Source organism: Limanda limanda, chromosome 3 (assembly GCF_963576545.1).
Source record: "Limanda limanda chromosome 3, fLimLim1.1, whole genome shotgun sequence".
Lineage (NCBI taxonomy): Eukaryota > Metazoa > Chordata > Actinopteri > Pleuronectiformes > Pleuronectidae > Limanda > Limanda limanda.
This window is the reverse complement of record NC_083638.1, coordinates 25,377,774-25,398,634: the sequence shown is the minus strand read 5'-3', so window position 1 is coordinate 25,398,634 and position 20,861 is coordinate 25,377,774. Positions and strand designations below refer to the sequence as shown.

At 41.2% G+C, this 20,861-nt stretch overlaps 2 protein-coding genes across 2 annotated transcripts; one reads left to right on the top strand and one right to left on the bottom strand.

Moving 5' to 3' along the window:
* Nucleotides 1–403: 403 nt before the first annotated feature.
* On the bottom strand, nt 404–8,178 carry dpep1 (dipeptidase 1). The gene is made up of 10 exons (XM_061068631.1): nt 8,054–8,178; nt 6,435–6,561; nt 5,844–5,976; nt 5,569–5,719; nt 4,170–4,239; nt 3,710–3,886; nt 2,799–2,883; nt 2,597–2,672; nt 2,147–2,282; nt 404–580 (listed from the first exon to the last, which is right to left on the bottom strand). Exons 1-10 carry the CDS (start codon nt 8,176–8,178, stop codon nt 404–406), a joined length of 1,257 nt encoding a protein of 418 aa, XP_060924614.1.
* Nucleotides 8,179–12,788: 4,610 nt separating this feature from the next.
* Nucleotides 12,789–15,400, top strand: sult5a1 (sulfotransferase family 5A, member 1). Its single transcript, XM_061068817.1, has 6 exons — nt 12,789–12,927; nt 13,452–13,663; nt 13,842–13,968; nt 14,062–14,159; nt 14,414–14,594; nt 15,141–15,400. Exons 1-6 carry the CDS (start codon nt 12,789–12,791, stop codon nt 15,290–15,292), a joined length of 909 nt encoding a protein of 302 aa, XP_060924800.1. The 3' UTR covers nt 15,293–15,400.
* Nucleotides 15,401–20,861: the final 5,461 nt, after the last annotated feature.

The window sequence follows — 20,861 nt, the reverse complement described above, 5'->3', positions numbered from 1 at the left end:
AGTGGAGCAACTCATCTAGAAATTAAATTTAAAAGGTGTAAATCTGCAGTGGCACGTTTATCTCTCATGTGCATTACCCTCTCAGACCACTAGGTAGAGCACTTCTCCTAGAAATATGGACATGCTGGTGTCAAGGACTGTTTTTGTGTGTTGTTCTGACTTCTTGTCCTGATCCTCTTTTTAAAAGTTCCATGTAAAACAGATGTTCAATACAGATGAAACTTTGACTCAGGCCTGAACAACTTCAACTTGTCGTGATCATTTCTGTTTGGTTTTAACTGTGACACTGTAACTGAATCAAACCTGTTGAAGTCCATTAAAATCGGACAAGACACCAGCTGTCCAACCCGATTGACACTGCAGCGTTTCAGTGTTTCTTTCAGCACAGAGAGGATTTCACAATTTACACTGTTAATGTGATAAGAGGCGGCATAGCCAGTGTGAGCAGGAGGCCCAGTGCACTGTGGGATTGGACGGCTCCGGAGCTGGGGTAGAAGAAGCTCGTCCTGCATGGGGTCTTCACCTCCTCGTACGGAATAGGAACATCATCTGGACTCAGACCACTCTGACTGTCACGGACCTGACACACAAAGACAAGACCGTCAGCCTGCAGACGCACAAACACTGTGACAGGTGTGTGCTCTCTCACAGCGGCCACCTGCTACCAGAGCACCTTCACCTACTTTTTTATAGAAGATCCACTGTTTTTTATCATGAATCCCTTTTTAATTTGCACAATGGAAATCTAAATCTTTTGACTCTTTCTATAGATCTGCCGAGGCTTAACAGTCTCAGCACATTTATATTCTCTAGATTTTGTTTTGGATCAGACCAAAGGCTCAAAGATATGTGAGATCAAGGAAAATGTTGACACCCAATCTCACAATGTTGAAAGTAAAAAACAAACACGTTGTTGATCCACCTCCTGATCCGGATCCACACCAAAAACTCCAATAAACAAACCAACACAGATGAAACCTCCTCGGGGAGAGGTCATAAAAAGATTGGCTTATTTGTATTTATTTTTATCAGGATTTACTAGGCTAATCAAAAGAATCGTTATATCCTCCATACCCAGCCGGTTGTTTGGTTTGTTAGTTTGCTTGGGAAGATGCTGTGTGGGGCAATGAGGGAAGAACCCATTCGATTTCGGTGCAGATTCAGAATATTAGCACTGCAAATATTTTTTACTCCATTTTCATCATTTCCCAAGGAAATTAGGAACTGTGTGAAATCTGTTTAAATGCATGAGGACTGGTTGGCCTTGGTGGAGATGTGCACTCCAAGTGGAAAAACAGGCTTTACATAGTTGGAAATCAATTGGGCTCTATGAATGTTTCCAGTAGAATATCAGGTTTCATATTAGGACGTTTTTCTTTATGATTAGAAGAATCAGAAAGATACTCTGTCCTTCCCATTAGCAGGGTTACCATGGACACACTGAATTACTTTCATACTGAAAATAAAAAATCTAAACCAGTTGTGATTCACCTGAAGATGTGTAATGTTTCACAAAGCCTGTGCCAAAGGCCAAGGGGTACAACTAATGGATATAGTGTTATATAGCCAATTCAGAGTATTTCTAACCCTCACATGATCACCTCTGCAATCACACAACCCCCCCTGTATTTTCACAGGTTTTAGAAATGGTGATTTTTTATATTCTCCATCTCACACGATGAAGGTGTAGCATCAGATGCTCCCGGCTGGGTTCCCACCCACATCTTTCAAACTTTACACCCCCAGTTAATAATCCAGGCTCACTGTTATAAATGTCTTATCGCCAAGATAACCCTCAAGGTTATTTCCTCAGACTTGACAAACCTCTTTCCCAGCCACACGCAATATTATGCTCATAATGTTCTTTCAATGATTCAGTGTTTACTGCAACTACTACTGCAAAAAAAAAGATTTCCCGATGGTGTTTGAACTGGTATCAGAAATACACACATAGAGTTCACGATTGTTTTTTCACAGTTTCAAAGAGTCTTAAAGAGTCTTTTGAGGGTTACCACTTGTTTTGGGTTCAGGTCAGAACTGTTTGTTTGGTCAGGTGTGTCGTTTCATTGGTTGGAGATTTTCATTATGTCAACACAACTGTACATATTCAAACGTGTGTGTAAGTGCGTCAGTGTCTTTTCTTCACCTTCTCGACCTCTCTCAGGACGCGGAGCAGGTTGTTTCCCAGAGCAGCTTTAACCTCTTCATCGGTCCATCCTCTTCTCAGCAGTTCAGCCACCAGATTGGGCACCTTGGACACATCCTCCAGACCCTCAGGTAATCTGCAGGAAGGAGGATTTTACTTCCTGTTAGTGACACAGAACTGTCATGTCAAGTCTTGTGTAGTGCACCTACTACACAATAACTGCTGTCAAATCTAACTGTTGCTGCTGATGTCTGCATGAAAAGTTGTGACAAAGAAAAAAGAAAAAACAAGATCAAGAGCACAGAAATATCTTCATGGCCAGAACTTTTTTAAATCTGAGTAAATTTTGTTAGAATGTGAGATTCCCATCATTGCTCGTAATAAGCCGCTCATTTTGGAAATTGTCTTTTCTGGACTCTAAGTTAATGTAGGAATGGTTCCTGCACTAACCTGGTTACTCCGTCATAATCTCCGCCAAAACCGATGATACCCGCCCCGGCCACTTTCTTGATATGGTCAAAGTGATCTACAGTGACAGCAGTAAACAGAGATTAAAGTGCATCAACATGGAGGGGCTGTGGAGAGAATGTTAATTTTCAACCAGCTTTACAATGGGTGTCATCATAATCAGCATCATAACGGTTTAATTTACCAGCAACATCCGAGAGCTTCGCGGTCTTGCTGCAGGTCACGTAGTCGTTGTAGAAGTTCACCATGACGATTCCGCCGGTTTGATTCTGCAGCGACAGACAGGATGGGACGTGGCAGTGAGACGTGGAGAGAGACACAGTGTGTTAGACATGGAGACCCTGCAGGGACTGAGAGAAAGACGTGACCCGAGCCAAGAGATGTGTTCAAACCTGCTGTAATCCAAGAACATGAGGGTATTGACCTCATCTATTTGAATGCCCGGTTGGAACCGTTTGTTATTTAACACCGCTGCACAATAATTCTCCTTTTATTGCCTTTAAACGGGAACGTGCCTTTATTATATCAGTAGAAGTCCACACAAGGTGAACGGTTTACAGCTGCTTTAAGGCCTTCGGGGCCACAAAGAGCTTTATGTGCAGTTATCTGAGATAGTGAGCAGGGAAGGTAGCTTGTGTTTTCGTAGTTCTTAACAGCTCCTGTGGACCGTTCACCCGGAACGTACTGCTTCTCCATAAACAGAACACCTCTGATCTTTGTGGTCATAAAAGCTCAGTAACATTGAGCCGTGTGCCATGAGAACCTGTGTGAGAGAATACCACAGCTTTGTGCTCCTCGCGGCAACTAAACTGTAAAATACCCAATAACCAAGTTTTTATAGCATCAAATAACGAATCAAGAACATGTTGAGAGAGAGAGAGAGAGAGAGAGAGGAGAGAGAGAGAGAGAGAGAGAGAGAGAGAGAGAGAGAGAGAGACAGAGAGAGAGAGAGAGACGATGCAAGGTGGAGATCTTGAAGTTTTTATGTTGACTGTGGCAGGACAAATTAGACTATGGCGGACTGTTACAGTGCGGGTAGTCAATGGGAAACACTGAGCGATACACACACACACACAAACACACAGAGTGACTCACGACTCTCTTGAGAACATCATCAGGGACATTCCTCTTATGCTGACAGATGCTGTAGGCAGAGGAGTGGCTGAAGATGACGGGAGCTTTGGACATATCCAGCACCTGGTTCATGACGGCCACGGTCACATGAGCCAGGTCGATCAGCATCCCCAGCCGGTTCATCTCCACTACCAGTTGCTGGTGAGGGAAAACACAATGATTAATAAAACAAGAAGAAATAAACACTTTATAGATACATTAAATTTGTCTTGTCTTCTAGGATAAACATATTACAAGTAAAATTATAACATGTTGTTATTCTAATTGATTAAAACACATTTGCACCAGAAAAAGGCTTAATTTCAAATTAATTTCAAGTGTGCAAGTTGAGACAGTTTTCATTTGACACATTTTTGAAGAGATGACTGGGGACGCCTTGATCGGGCAATGGAAGAATAACATCTGTAAACCCTTATCAGACCTTGCCAAATGGAGATAGGCCATTATGTTCAGATGGCTCTGATCCAGTGTCAACAAGCCAGTTATCCGCCCTGACAAGAAAAACAAAAAGAGTCCCCTGAAAAAATCTGACTGATCAGAGGAGAACATTTGTTTAGATTCCTTATCACATTTATAGTTTGGGAAATGTAATTAAATCGATCTGTTAAGATTTAATACCCATGTGAATTTGTTTTTTTTTCAAATACCTGACACTGCAAATATTATTACAAATGCTCATATATGGCTTCAGGACCTCAGTGGCTCCTGCAGAGAATCTGATATCGATGCACACGAGGCCTGAAGGAAATCCCCAAACTCTCCACATCCTGAGCTGAGCACCACATCCGACTGTTACACACCTCACTGAGCTCCCCAGAGAGTTTGCTTAGTAAACAGAAAACTGCTTTCTCTAGGGAAAAATCTGTAGATCATTAACCCTGGGAAACGAGGGTTGGTTGGTAGACTGAATTGAAAAAATCAGCTTCATGTATTTTCTTAGAAAAAGAAGATTTTGCAAAGAAAACATTTAATACAATGTCGGGCTATAGATTGAACTACTTGACGAGATTTGATTTGATTTGATGGGATCTGAAAAGATTTATTGATTTGTCTAAACGTTGATCTAAAGAAAGTTTTTAAATATTTTGAAAACTGATTCACTAGCAAGGACCACGCCACAACAATATGTAATTTAAAGGTTGAATGGATATTTTGGACGTTGAGGGAAGAGGCTGAGGTGGAGCTGTGTCTCACAGGCTGGTCTGGGAGGAGGCACCGGGGACCGGGTGGAAGGAAACTCATCATGGGCGTTCTGTCTCAGGCATCAGTATTACGTGCCCCCCATTCCAGTACCTATAATTACACATGTGAGACATGTGCACCCAACTGAATGAGAAAGGATGCAGGAAGAGAGGATGAAGGGATGAGGGTTAGCAGAGGGAGGAATGAGGTAGAAGGGATGAAGGGAAGTGAAAGGGTGGGCTGAGAGATCTGAGATATCCTGGTTGGCTGGGCACATGTGGGCTTGACAGGTGTGTGTGTGTGGGGGGGGGGGGGGCGGCCCTGCTCCCGTACGAGAATTGAACTTGTTAACATTTCAAAGTTCCACCAGTGAGAATTTGCTGATTTTCCAAGTGTGAAATACTCGAAATAAACAGAATAATTTTGATTATCATTTGGACAACAGATTAGAAGCGATCACTAGTTCTTGGTTGATGTGTTCCTCATTATTTTCTAATACTTTAACAAATCAAATCAGTTTAGAGTTCACTCCACCTCAACCAACAACAATAAAGAACAAAACCTGTTTAAAGGTCACATGTGTCTCATTTTCCTTTGTGTACTAGATGGCATAATTGTGCAATGCTGATGTCTCTCACCACGGTGTGTTGCAGGAGTGTGTGAGAGTCAGGTAGCGGACCCCCAGCTGGTACATGACGCGGAGGGTTCCCAGACTGCTGTCCAAAGAATGACCCCCCTCCACCCCGATCAGACTGGCTGTCTTGTTCATGTTGAAGGCGTCCATGATGTCTGTGCAGCCACACGTGAGAGAGGACAGGTGATTCCACCAGGAAGCAGAGGCAGGTAGGAGCAGAGACGACGTAGCAATGCATTTCATTGTCTCTGAAATTACTAGTACAACTTGAAGTCTCACCTTTGCTGCTGGTGGCGAACATGAAGGTTTCTGGGTATTTTTGGCACATCCTGTGAATCACATCGATCTGCTCCAGTGTTTGTCTGACGGCATCTTTGTACTGAGTCTCACATGGAACGTAGGCTGACCAGAACTGAGAGGAATAAATGATAACGTATGGATTATCTGCACGGCTGATGTGTAGCATACAGCGAGTTCTCAACAAGATTCTTCATAAAGTAAGACACGAGAGAGTTAGAAGGCATCGCACCAAGAGTGGGATTGCCTTCAACAAATGAAATGTTTGATTTAAGAGTGGGTCCCGGACTAGATAATGATCTGATCTGCTTACAGGTGGATCTTTACTGGCTAAGTGAAACTACAAACCCCTGTGGCTGTAGTTTCAAGTAAACAGTTTCATCCTATAATATTTTATTTAGCACAGAAATAAGGAGGCTTACACCTGCAAGGCACAAGGGCTTATATCATTAGATCTTCCTCACACCTTTCGTCATGACCAAAAAATATGAAACCTCTGAAATGATATCGGTATCCTTTGACCTTGAAAGCCTAATTTCCTTAAATTCCCAGTACATCCCATTCTGTATGTACCTGCGCTCCCAGCCGTCCCTCTTTGATCTTGGGGATGTTGGTGTGTGTTGATTCGAGGGTGTTGAGATCCACTAGGTTGAGCTCATTGTTGAATTTCTTTAGAAGCTGCCATGGCAGGTCGTTGTGGCTGAAAGATCAGAAGCAGGAGGTGTCACTCTCTAACAAAGATTTTTCTCAATGCTTTCATCACAAAGTGCTTTGACAGCAGCGAGGAAAACTCCAGAGTTTCTTTCCTATTTGTATTCAAGAGCATGGACTTTCATTTGAGAGGATAACATATTCATTTCCTGTCCAGATTTTCTAATGCTTTCCTTAAAAAACCATGTCCTCGCTGGATAAACAGCCAACCAGAGTTCTAGAGCAGCATTCACATCAACGCGCGGCTTCACAACAACAGCACCAACAACCGATTCTCCAGTGAGTCAAGCTTCACTGAATAAACAGGTGAAGAGCTTTCTGTGCAGCAGTCTTCTCTAACTTTTCGATGATTTTGCACTTGTTTTGCGAAAGGGGCACCAGCTTCTATTGGAGCATGATTTAATCAGACTCAAATTTGAAGTCATGATTTCTTGACTCAATGGATTAACATTCTCTATTTCAAAAGAGCACAAAGGGAACAACAAGGTACAAAAACCTGACATTTGTTGACTATTATTCGCTAGGAAAGGAATATTTACAAAGATGATAACTCAGGAAAATTGCAAAGTGGAATAAATGAAACCTGCCGTGGCTCAATAACTGCTGATCACAAGTTTCATTCCAAGCAAACATGTTTGGAAGAGTCACTGCAGTTTGCAAATGTAGTAAAATCAACACAAAGTCTGAGTTCAATTCAAAATTATATGAAGCTGTTTTTCATATAATATTTTAATATTTTCTTTCACGGTTTTAAGAAACCCAGTGAAATTGTGAGCAGCTCAATGTGTTGCTTAATCTGACAAGATCTCCCTGTGATGCCACATGAGTAATAAACTGGAATGTGTTTTGATATATATTCTAAGCTCCATCAGAGACCACCCCTTTTTTACATAAAAATACAGAAGAAAGTTTGTTGCCACAGTGTTGTCATAACACAGGGTTTTTAATGTTTGAGAGCAAATTATCATAGATTTATTTCAATGCCAGATGTAAATTTTAATTAATTGCACTTTTAAAAGAATGATGGTGAAATTAAAACAAAAGATCTGCTGAGGCTGGTTGAACAGGAAATCAATAATTGATCTATTCTTATACAGCTATTGGGGATTAGTCAGTGCAACCCAGAGAAGGCTTCTCCTCATTTCTGAGCAAAAACCGTAGTTCAGGTTTTAAGGAAGGGTTTTATGGAGGTGGCATTGGCTCTTGAAAAACGCTACCAGATGCTTACAGCTTAAGGCTGCCCTCTGAAAAACTGTTTTGAGCAGGAGCAGAGGAAATCTGCACCCAAACAGTTGCTCTTTGCGACGGGAGTTCAGAAAGAATAAAGATAAGAAAGAAACCTCATAAAAACTTCTTTTTTTTGCTGAATTAGCACCGGAAATTGCTTCCGAATACTTTTTATGTTGCTTCCATGGCAAAAAGCAAATACCATAATCAAAACCACCGTGTGAAGCTCTTTTTATTCCATGTAGGACACTTACCCATCGATGAGTGGCGTCTCAGACATCAGCTCCAGAGCTCTGGTCAAGTACTGGTCTGCCGAGGTGAAGGCACAAGAACTGACCCACACCACCAGATAGACAGCTGAGATAACCCTGGACATCATTTCTGAAACTTTTACACACTGTTGAATCCTCCTCTTTTTCTTTGTGTAAACAAACTTTTTAGATTAGATTTGCGTGTACTTATTTTTTATCCTCTGAACCGATACTGACTCACTCTACTAGGCTGCAGCTGGAAAAGATTTCCCCTCTCGTCTGCCAGTTTCCAGTCGTTTAGTTTTGTTGGTACCGGAGCAGATTCTTTTGGATTCTCACCACAGTCTTCTGTCTGTTTCCATTTGACTACGCCTTTAAGCATCAACTCGGCCCCTTGCTCCTCCTCTCTGAGTCTGTTGTTTATTACTGTGCAGTCGCTTAAACAATCCTTACAATCTCTGTGGTGGTTGAGCAATAACTGGTGGTAAATTTATATTGTGCCTTTTGACTGCTTTTCTATAGCTCACAATATCATCTCTTTCTTTTCATTACATATGTCAGTGTAGTTGAACTTCACTCTGAAGAAAAATTATTGAATTTCACATCAAGTTAGATCATATATACAATGTGTTTATATTTGCATATGTTCCTTTTTTTCTTATTAACTCTGCAGAAGAGGTTATGTTTTCATTTGCATTCATTTATTTGCCGAATTATGCAAAAACTACAACATAGCTCACAACACAGTTCTCTAGTTGTCTACAATGAACTGATGATACAGGAAAGTAGCTTGATACACCTTACTTCCCTCTGTCGTCACATGAAAAAGGGCAGAGTGAAATACTAACTCTGAGCCACAAATGTGTTTTTTAAATATTCCCATATAATAGAAAACTACTTAGTGAGATGCTACCCAGGCTTGGTGGGAGATGATTAATGAGAGAACTTTAAGTAAATGTATGATAGACCAGAAAGTATCAAAAGTGAATGGGTAATCAGGCAGAAAATGGATAAGATACAAGGGATCAGGCATGTGCACAGACATTTTGGGGGGCAGGTGCTCAAACCAAAAAAAAAGGGCAACCATCGCCAAAATTATTTATGAAATTAAAAACAATAATAATAAATAAATAAAACTTACTGATTCTCCCTCATTTGTTTTACTAGTTAATGTCCTGATCCAATATAAAAGAGAGCTGCTACCCTGAGCTGCTTGTTGCAGTTCCCTGTCCTTCTGCTTTTGGAGTCTCTCTTTTCTTGGCATTATGCTAAAAAAATTTAAATGAGATAAATCAATGTTGTGCATAATAATCAAGAGTGACTTACATAATCTCTATAAAGCTGACAACACAGTACACACACACATTTTTGTTTACTGTTTTCTGACAGAGTGGAAGTATAAGCAGCATTACACTAATAATATACCACAATATACCTCACCAGACTGTCATGTAGCTCAACTTAAGACCTACCTTTCATTTCAATAATTACGATTTTAAATGAAACAAAACTAGTTAACTTGTCTAATTTGTAGAACAGTAAAACTGCCTTTAAATTATCTGCCTGTCTGTCTGTCTGCCTGCCTGCCTGCCTGTCTGTCTGTCTGCCTGCCTGTCTGTCTGCCTGCCTGCCTGCCTGCCTGTCTGTCTGTCTGTCTGTCTGTCTGTCTGTCTGTCTGTCTGTCTGTCTGTCTGTCTGTCTGTCTGTCTGTCTGTCTGTCTGTCTGTCTGTCTGTCTGTATCTCTCTCCCTCTCTCTCTTCATTCAACATGACAAACGTCAGTAAACAGCTGGAAAAGGCTTTGAAATTACGGATTTCGTGAGTTTTTTGTTAGTTTATTTTTTAGGAAACGTCGGACCAGTTGCGACGTAATGTTTTCAGCGGCGCTAATGTTGTGGTTCATGTATCACCAAACACCGTCGGGGGATTGCACACACAGCGTCATTACCTGTTTGTCTGAAGCTGCGGGTCATAGGAGAAGTGGCTGCAGCCGTTTGGCCCTCAGCTGTATGAGGAGGGGAAGGAGGAGGAGGAGGAGGGGGAGGGGGAGGGGCCAGCGGGGGCTTGTCAGCGCCGCGGAGCATGTCGGGGCGAAATTCTCACAAGAACTCAAATAAATGCCCCGTCAGACATCAAAACACATTGGGGGGAATTGATGACAGAGAGAGTAATTTTTATTCTTAATCATTGATGAATGAAGAAAAAATTGGGCTCCACCAGAAGGACACTTTTCTCCTCCAGGGTAAAAGGGCTGGGGCCTCATTTATAAAAGAGTGCGTAGGATTCATACTAAAAGTTAGGTACGTACAAAATCCGGAAATGGCGTACGCAAAAGATAATTCCGATTTGTAAAACCGTGCGCACGTACACCTGAACGCAATGTTCGCTTTATAAATCACAGTCCACTTGGAAACGTTCGTACGTGGATCTGCCTCCAAATCCGCCCTCCACACGCCCACTTTCCACCATAAATGGTCAACGCAAAGCACGGCGTGAATATTAAATAATGCTGCTGACCAATGGGTTTCCACCGTGAGTCCTGACGGAGTCACCACATCAAGCGATGTGAAGAGGAAGTGAAACTTTCTGACACTGACAGCGAGGTGTTTGTTAGTGAGGTGGAGGTGAAGAGCGACTTTTTGGGACAGCAGTGATGTCACTAATAAAGAAAATACACTGATACTCTGCTGCTGCTGCCGTGGATAACACACTGTGTGAGATCAGAGATCGCTGAAGCCTCGCTTCCTCCTCGTTCTTCCAGTCACATGCACACATCGAGCAGATCCCCGCTCCGGTGTCACGGCAGTATTTATTTATTTAGAGCATCGGACCGATTCCCTCACATCAGTGGATCCTCACCTCTTCGGGTATATTATTAGGAAAGTTTCTTAATTTCTTATAAGTAATCTCCAGTGCGCTCTGTGCTCTGTGCGCTCTGTGCGCCCTCTGGCTCAGTCCCGTTCACTGCAGCGATCTGATGATACACGCACAGTGTTAGAAGATACTATTAAAACCTATTAATGACTCGGCTCCGTAACTCTGCCGTTAAATCGAATCTGAACCTAATTTGCTTAAAGTTGTTTTATATTTTTTTAATTAAAAGGCTCATGTGGAGCAGATACGTCACGCGAGAAAAACTGTTGGTTTTAATGTAAATTATGAATTGGATCAATAATCTGCTGCAGTTCACCACCTCACGTCTGTGTCGCCGTTTTCCCGTCTCCCCAAAACGCTCGTACGGGAGGGTCTAAGTTTGCGTAGAAATACGCACATTTTCCCGTCAAGTTTGTTTTTATAAATCCCAACGTTGGCGTGAGAAGTGGCGTACGCACGTTTCAGGCCCGTTTTGTGCGTACGCAACGGTTATAAATGAGGCCCCAGGCCCGTTTTGTGCGTACGCAACGGTTATAAATGAGGCCCCTGGTGCTTGAGCACCACTAGGGGTCTATCTGTGCACGTGCCTGCAAGGGATATTAACTGGTCGAACTTGCAATAAGAAAAGAATATGAGTAAATATGCATAGTCAGTTCCCACAAGTCATGGGATGGTGGTAGAGGGATCGGGGCGGTGGGAGGCGCTGGTGAACCTCACCCAGGGCACCAAGAAGGCTCGAGTCGGCCCTGGCACATAATAAAGAATTCACTGGTGGTACAGACTTTGTTTTGAGAATTAATACTGCGCCAGTTGATCAGATAATAATTAAAAGGTAATCCTGTATAACGATTAGAATTACTAAGGATTTTCTTCATGCTTGCACATGCACTTAAAGTACATTAATTTATCTTGACTATGACATGACGGAGATGCCCTTTCTGTGAGGTGTCACATATGTAAGCTCTGATTTATCGCCCGTAAATGTCACCCTCTTATCTTCAAGGCTGCTCTGGGACAGAGGGCTGCAGGCAGATCACGCAGTGCTCGAGCAAACTGAAGAAAAGATGATTAAAAGACCGTCATCACATACTCACACATACATGACCTTCACTTCCTCACTGAGATGAAGACTTTTCATTCATCTCACCCATCAAACGCCATTTTCATTTTCCACTAGCATTCTGCAGCCTAATAATGTTGTTTTTTATGTAAAATGAAAGGGAGCGCCGCTTGTGAGCTACTTCCAGCAGCCATCTCGACTGCACTTGAGTTGCTTGACTGATCTTTATCTTCATCTCAGATAGAAAAGTTGCTTTTATGAAAAATATATTTTTCTAAACATATACAAATCGTAATTTATATCGAAGTGCAGGAGTTGTGATTTTTAATCAGATGATAAGTTAACTAAAAATTAAGTCGTATATAGTTCTTCTTTGTAATTTTATAGTACATCTGACCTAAAACAAATACTCACATTCTCACCTTCCGACATCTACATCAGCTCTTCCCTCTAATTTCTTCATTATTTAGTTTTTTTCTTACAGCAGACTATTGCACACGTTCATTACTAAACCACCTTTTGTTTCCTGTTTTACTCAGTGATTCCACAACGTATGTATGTAAGTACCATCACAAGAAGTACACCTCTGTCTGTCTGTCGAGCAGTTGTCACATTTCCATTTCCTCTTTCTAATTTAAGTGACGCGTGTGGGGTCATCGCTTGGTTCGCTCACAGAGACAGAGACAGACAGCGACAGGCAGAGCTACAGAGCGGTACACACCAAAAGAGAACTGCTCAAGACACAAGAGGAAGCTAAAAGAGACACGGAGAGCAGCCAATACTTAACTTACATTAAGGCAGGATATGGCCAGGTTGGATGTCACAGAGATGTTTCATGGTATTGCGTTCCCTGGACACCTGCACACCCAGGAATCCTTACAACTTGCTCTCAGATTTCCGTTTCGGGACACGGACGTTCTCATCGTCTCCTACCCGAAGTCAGGTAACTACAGATGACAACTAAACTCATGTTCTATCGGTGCAATTTAAATGTATTATATCTTATATGTGCAATCATGTTCATATGTATATATTCATTTCTCCTTTGTACCTATTCTTTGTGTTTTTTATATTTCACTGTGTTTATATAGCATTTTTACTTTTTACCCATTACAAGGAAGTCATGTTTTAGCCCCTGTCCTGTGGTTTGCATGTGAGCTGGATTACACAAAAACACCAAATGTATTTCTATAGAACAAGAAAGAACCCAGATTTGGACAAAGGGGAAGATCCGGACACACTTTCTTTTCACCTATTTCCTAGGAAATCTGAAAAAACTGCAAATTTGTCGGGAATCACTGACTCACTGCTGACTGCACACACAGTAACATTGTGACTTGTAATCACATCATGATTCATTTGTTTGAAGTTTGGGTTTTTAAACTATTCTAAGAACCTTTTTGCTTTTGAATGAATGAATTTAATGAACGTCAGCACAGTGATTGTTTCTCTCTCTCCTTTCCACAGGTACCACATGGATGCAGGAAATTGTGACCCTAGTATCGAGCAGAGGGGACCCACATCTGAACCAAACTGTTCCAAACTGGACCAGGGCTCCCTGGCTGGAACAGTACTACAGTGCAGCTGTACTGGAGGCCTCATCCCCCACACAACGCACCATCACCACCCACCTGCCTCATCACCTGCTGGGCCCGGCCCTCCAGGGCTCCAAAGCCAAGGTCAGAATTACACAGAGTTATTGTAAACTGGTCAGGTCGATATTTATGGCAACTGTAAAATGATCCTGCCTAGTATGGATCTTGTTTTTAATTATTTTAAACGTTCCTCACATCAGTTATAAGTTATATAAGTTAGAATTCAAAATGTTTGACAGCGTGGCTCTTTGTCACGTCTCAGGTCATCTATGTGAGCAGAAACCCCAAAGACGTGCTGGTGTCCTTTTACCACTTTCACAAAATGGCCAACTTTCTCCCTGGCGCTGGCACGTTTGAAGAGTTTTTAAATAGATTCCTCGAGGGCACGCGTGAGTGGACAGAGAACATGTTTTCTTTTGTAAATTATTTATAATTTGATCAAAGACACATGGTTGATTTTTTTCCACAAATATTTGTTGCAGTGAACTTTGGCTCCTGGTTTGATCACATCAAAGGCTGGACCAGTCAAATGGCTTCTATGGACAATCTGCTTCACGTCACCTATGAAGAGATGTCGCTGGTAGATGAGAAGTGATTCATCATTCTCATCACATGATATTTCTATAAATGCATATTTATTAAAAGACAGTAAACCTGCCTGTTTTTTAAGATGCTCCTATCACGTGGAAAGAGGAACTTTATAAAAATATTTACTCTGCTTTCATCTCTTCAAACTCAGCTTTGCTCACATACCTGAATCATTTTAGTGTTGCAGTCCAAACCTTATATCTTGATAAAACATTTAACAATATTATATCTTTTTATCACGCACAGGACCTACATGGTGCCATAAGGAGGGTCAGCTCTTTTCTAGAGTGCCCCCTGGTGGAGGAGGAGGTCAACAAGAGTGTGCAACATTGCAGCTTCGCCGGGATGAAAAATAACAACATGGTCAACTACACCCTCATTCCTCATGAGATAATGGACCATAGCAAGGGCTCCTTCATGAGAAATGGTGAGGCTATGACAATATCAAAATATATATTTTAGTGGCCACCAAGATTGAAACCTGTTCCAGCCTGGAGGGGACAAGTGGTCCAAAGATAAAACTGAGGGCTCCGCAGTTTAAGGACTGTATTCTTTCACAGTGTATTTTTCTATTAAACACCATTTACATAGAACTGACTGGGGGAAGCAGGGAACAGGCCTCCGACGCTGCTGTCACAACCACATCCTCTTGACCTAAAGGTCTTGGTAAAGTGGTTTTGTTTGGTTGCTGCTTCTCTTTGTTTTGCAGTTTTTTTTTGCTGTAGCGAAGACACCACAAGCACGACTGTGGTATAAATGTTCACATCTGACTCTTGGCAGGGGGTAAAAAAGGTGAATACCTCCTTTAAGAGGTGAACTAACTTTATCGTGAACATGAGTCAACAGGCATGTTTTTAAAATCATGATCAACTATTCAGTTTGGTTGTAGATATATAGATTTACCTTCAATCAGGCTTTTAAAAATCACATAAATCAAATATCATCCTTGTTGCTTCCCTTTCCAACCATATAGGTAAGACTGGTGACTGGAAGAACATGTTCACAGAGGAGCAGAATCAGTATTTCGAAAGCGTCTTCAAGTCCAAGATGCACGACTGCACTGAGTTTGTGTGGGAGGTGCAGGATCAAGAGGAGACGCACGCTAAAGACCACATTTCTCTATAGTTTAATTAAACCATAACAGCTGCATAAATCCACGAGTATGCAATAGATTCAGCCCTAAATGACATATTGTTTTAAACATAATCATACATGGCACTTTAGCAGTGTGTTTCTATGCCTCTTAGTATTATTTGCTGTCTTACTTTATTAATAAGTGTAATGTGACATTTGTGATGGCGCATTCATTCTAATAAATGTGTGGATAACTCTCAATTCAACTGAATCCTCTTGTGGTTGACTCTTAACAAAGTCTTGATGTCTTTGCTACAGAACAAGTGGCACTTTTGGTTGCTAATGTGCTCAACAAGCAAAGCGATTGAACGTTGTGTCAGGAGCCCATAATGAGCAGAGAAGGAAGATGATTCAGAAATTCTTCCAGTCTTCCTCGTGCGCCCTGTAACTTCTACCACCGACATGCTGTGACATACACAGGTCAGTTTACATGCACTTGAGTCGCTCTGATCCAATCCCAGTGCATGTGTGTGTAAGATCAGACATGTGGTACAGAGTGTACAGAACATGGTGTTCTCTGTGACTGTCGGGGGGGATAACTGGTGGAGATGCTCTGGTCTGACACAGGTGAAGAGGGCATTTATCTACTTAGGCTTGTCGCTATATGACATCTTATTGATATGAAACAGTGTTATATGATAGTTTGTAGAATTCAAGCGTCCCAGCATGTTACGGATGTTTCTGTGAATACATTTCAACAATCAATGGGCAAACTGAACGCTGTGGAATATAATTTTGCTTTTATGACATTAGAGTTTAGTAAAATCATTAATGCCAAGGACAAATCTTTACGAGAAAGATGCTTTTGATAAAATAATTGCCTACAAAACTATTCCGAAAACAAGACCTTCTCACCAAACAATTTCCACCTGTGTGTGTGTGTGTGTGTGTGTGTGTGTGTGTGTGTGTGTGTGTGTGTGTGTGTGTGTGTGTGTGTGTGTGTGTGTACACTTCTTGCTTAACCTTTGGCTTGATAAGAAAGAAAGGAGATTCAAACTCATGCTCTGGCAACCTTGAAGATCTTATGTCTTTTCAGAACATTGTATGAAAACCACAATAGATTTTTTTTTCTATGTTCAATGACACAACAGTTTTCTCTCTTTTTTGGGTGCTTTTTCTCTAATTTCGTAATCAAGTTGACAAGGGCTCCAATGTGTTATCAGCTGCGGATAAAGGCCATGCATCGGTCACACACACACACACACACACACACACACACACACACACACACACACACACACACACACACACACACACACGGTTGAAGCATTCAAACACTTTGTTGTGCATTCGAACTCACGTTTCCTCAATGTGAGAAGCCGCTTCACACCTCTCTATGCTGAGGGGAAGGAGGATGAAGGATAAAGCTGATGACGTCAGAACGAGATCAAACTAGAACGTCACTCAGTAGAGCTTATACCTCCGTCACGGTCCAGCAGTCCCCTTTTGAAATCACATTTAAAGTCGCCATTTCTAGATTTTGATGTGGATCCGCACCACATTGCATGCACTCATGAATTTCAGGCCCCTTAACACGTCCGAAACAAACGTACAGGGGTGAAAACACAACTAGGCGCTGATAACAAAACAACACACTGGTAAAATGTGTCTACCTTTATTGTTGTTATTATTTTAGTATTATTGTTTTTTGAATAGTTGATTTTAATCTGCCCAGCTGATCCAACAGCTGAGCTGCGTTCACTTTTACTTGCACAGTGACTGTTGTTCCTGTGTGATTAGAGACTGCTAATGAGAGCAGCATGTTTGTGCCCTGGACAAGAGAAGGTGTGACATTGGTGGCCTTTGCATGGCATTTATTGTCTTTCACATCATCTTTCCCCATTGTGTCTAGCAGTTGCAGAGTATGCAAATAGTTCATCTCAACACACACACACACAAAGAACGATTCATTTTTACACAGAGAAGAAGATTTAGTGGGAACTGCAGGAGACGGCACATCAGAGTGAACATCAGTGTGACAAAGAAAAGAAAACCTTGAGTTTCAGTCGTTTACAGACGTTTTGTTGTCGTTTCCAAGGATCACACATAACCTTGAATCCCTCGAACTTCTTTATTTACTCTCAATATATCTGCGACAATGTCTGCCTCTGGTACGACACAGGAAATCTCAAGTTGCCACAGCAGCACATCCATTTTGGAGCTGTTGAATGAGCTGAAGGTAAAGCAAGTTTAAGTGAACTCTAATGTAGGTTGGATTCTACCGACATCCTGTATTCAAACTTTTTTCGACTTTTTCCAGAGCTCTGAATAGCTGTTGACATCTTCACTGTCATAAAGATGTGGTGGCAGTCTTCAGCTGTTCAGACATGCCCTGAACATTTCCCTGATACCTTCCAGAGGGGCTGTATGTGAGAATTGAAACGTCTGAATCAGTTGCTCCAGACATTTTACTCAACTTTTCCACCTGCCCCAAGGTAAAATATCTGGAAAAAGTCAGAATGAGCCCATGTGAGAATACATAAAAATCAAAAAGTAGGTATCACACTTAATAACCAAGTAGAAATCAAATGTCCTTTCATTGTCTGTCAGGTTTATTCACATGGTTCAACCAATGCTTAGCAACTGACCCTAGCCGTCCATTCACAAGGACATCTCTTCAGCTTCCTTCAAGGGACCTGATTAAAAAAGATGGAGGAGGTGAATAAACAAGGAAACAGACACTGTGTTAATATTTAGAGATTAACTGTTGTGTTTCCTGATGATATCTGTTTAATATGTGAAAGGAAGAATCATTCATTACCCGGCATATCTATTGTGAGTAAAGACTGTCCGTAGCCAATGAAAGACACAGTAAATCCTGTTTTGGCAAACAGTGGAAAATGATCCATCAGCCGATACAGTTCCATGCAACTGTTGTTTTATTACCCTGTGCTTGGTGTGTGTATGTGTGTGTGTGTGTGTGTGTGTGTGTGTGATACAGTAAATAGGATTTGGGTGATTGAGTTTCCCAGTGACACATGAACACAGTGTAAATAACCTGGCAGCTGAGTACATAACAAGCTTTCAACAGCAGAAAGGATCAGAAAATACCACTGATAAGTATCACTCCTACCTCAGAGATCCAGTCCTGTGTTTGACGACTGAAGATACAGGTGTACAGAGAGTATCAACACATTCAGTACCGGGGCATTCGCTCTATATGTGCACGTGTCAAATATTCAAACTAATACTAGTTCAGAGTACTTGTGCTCTGAATGTAATATATATAATTATTATTTAAACAGCAGGAATTACAGGAGCAACCAGAGTCGCACTCCCCTCATGAGACCACATGTAAATTCACTAGATCCAGATTTTCATTTTAATCAAGATCCATGAATTATTCTCTTAAGAACATCTACATCAAAATTGAATACCCGACCCCTGCAGAACATTTCACTGAAATGGGTTCAGTTGGTGATTCGTAATCCTAATTACAAACAACAAGATTTACAGATGTGTTTTAAAAAGAAAAAACTACAAATCAAAAATGTAAAGTTACTTTATTTACAAAATAATGCATATTATATCTAAACAGGTGAATGAGAGATATGAAACAACTTTGGCTGTACAGATGTAGTACAGCTGAAGAAATAAAAAACATGTTTACTGAGACAGTCATCGGGTTTAGATACATGAAGAAGTGCTTTAAACAACCTATATATACCTGAAAAGGGTATATAACTGAAAGGTCGTATACAATTGTCTTTATTGAGCAAGTGCAGTCAGTGTGCTACTGATTCTTCATCTTCTTCAATCAAAAACAAAGTTTAAACAAAGCTGTATTAGAAATGGCGATGTACTCTCCATTCATCAGTACATCAAACCGACTTCAGAGGCAAATTTCCAAGAACAGCAGCGTGAAGTCCCTTTTTACTAAAAACACAAAGGGTTTTACATATTGTATGAAAAGTGTACCTCGTCTCACATACAACAATGTTCATGGTCCATGCGGATTTGAGTTCCAGCTGCAGTGAGAGACGGTGTTGTGACCTCAGTCAGTGCTCTGCAGGAGTGATGGAGTCAGAGAGCGTATACTGTGAGACTGGTGAAGAGTAATGGCCCTTGACAGGGATATTAATATTTTAGAAGCTAAAGAAGAACCTCCTACACCCTGCAGCTGACCTGCTAAAAAAATGTCTTAATCCTTTCAGCAGCTTCATTTTTATTTTACCTACACAGGCCGAAACATTCAGCAAGACAAACTGTATAGTTTCTCTCAAAATCTCAGCCTGAAGCCAATATGATTTCACAGAGTGTAAATCAGGGCCTGCACCTGTATGCAGTGGACTGAGAGGGACTGATATGCACAGGGTTGAAGTTGTGTGTGTCTGTTGAAAGATGCAGGAGAGTCTGTGTCAATTCAGAGTATAGGGGAAAAAAGACAGTCCACAAGTCAGATTAAAAAGATCCAGTGCATATGCAGCTTGTCATAGATAACACATAAAAGTATTCTTGAGTTTTTCCTCATCTTGCCCATGGTTCTGAAGATCAAAGGTGTTACAATAGTTGTCATGTGTTTTCTTCTGGTTCTTGTCCGAGTCGAGAACCACGTTCTTCAAGATATTCCTACATGATGACAGAGTGCTGTGCAACATGCTGGTCCAAAATCTCCCAGCTGTGTTGAGATGTAGCACTTTCACAACAGGGGTTACATCCAAAAAAAAAAAAAAGCCGAGGTCCAAATGCAGATGCCAAATGAGGAACGCTTTAGAAAACAATCAGACTTTCGGTAGAATCCAGGCATCTCACAGGTTGAAGGTCAAAAAACAAAACTTTAAAAAAAACTCACTATAAATACGAGGAATAAACACCAAAAGACACACACAAAAAAACACAAATCTAAAAAGGTGTTTCAAATAACATTGACAATATGATGATAGGACAGAAAAAAACAGCAAGCTAAAGAAAAGAAACAATTAAAAACAATTTGAGAGAACTGAACAGTAACAAGTAAAATGGAGATAAACCCAATTAAAAACTAAAATATAAGAACAAAATCACAAGAATGAAAATAATAAAAGAGATATAGTAAGAATAAGTAAAAGTAGTTAAAGATTATAAAAGAGAGTGAACTGTTGGGGAAACATATAAAACTTCAAAATGGCTGAATGTCTCATTCCTAGTCAAAAGCAAGACTGCAGGGGTAGGTATTAAGTAAACATTTGAATCAGATCAAGAGAAATGAAAACAGTAGTCTCAGACCCTGCCCTTTGATTTCCTCTTCCCTCTCATCTTTTGCTCTCATATTGTATCAGACATGCATCTGTCATCGCCCTTCTTCTCTGATGTGGAGAGAAGCGTTTGTTATTGACACAGCTCAAGTGTTGTGGCAGAGTGCACCTGCCGGGTCGAAATACCTTTTAAGTCCTGCTTCTATTGTCGGAGAAAAAACTTATCTGCAGGCAATGATTTGAGTTCTGTCTTTCATGCTGAAGACTGTACGTGAGGAAATGTGGTCTCAACCTTGAGTCCTCCAAATGAAGAGGAATTATGCAGGATTCAGACGTGTGCGCTGGAGGCTTCGACCAGAACGTTGCACGTTCCCTTGGATTGAGGG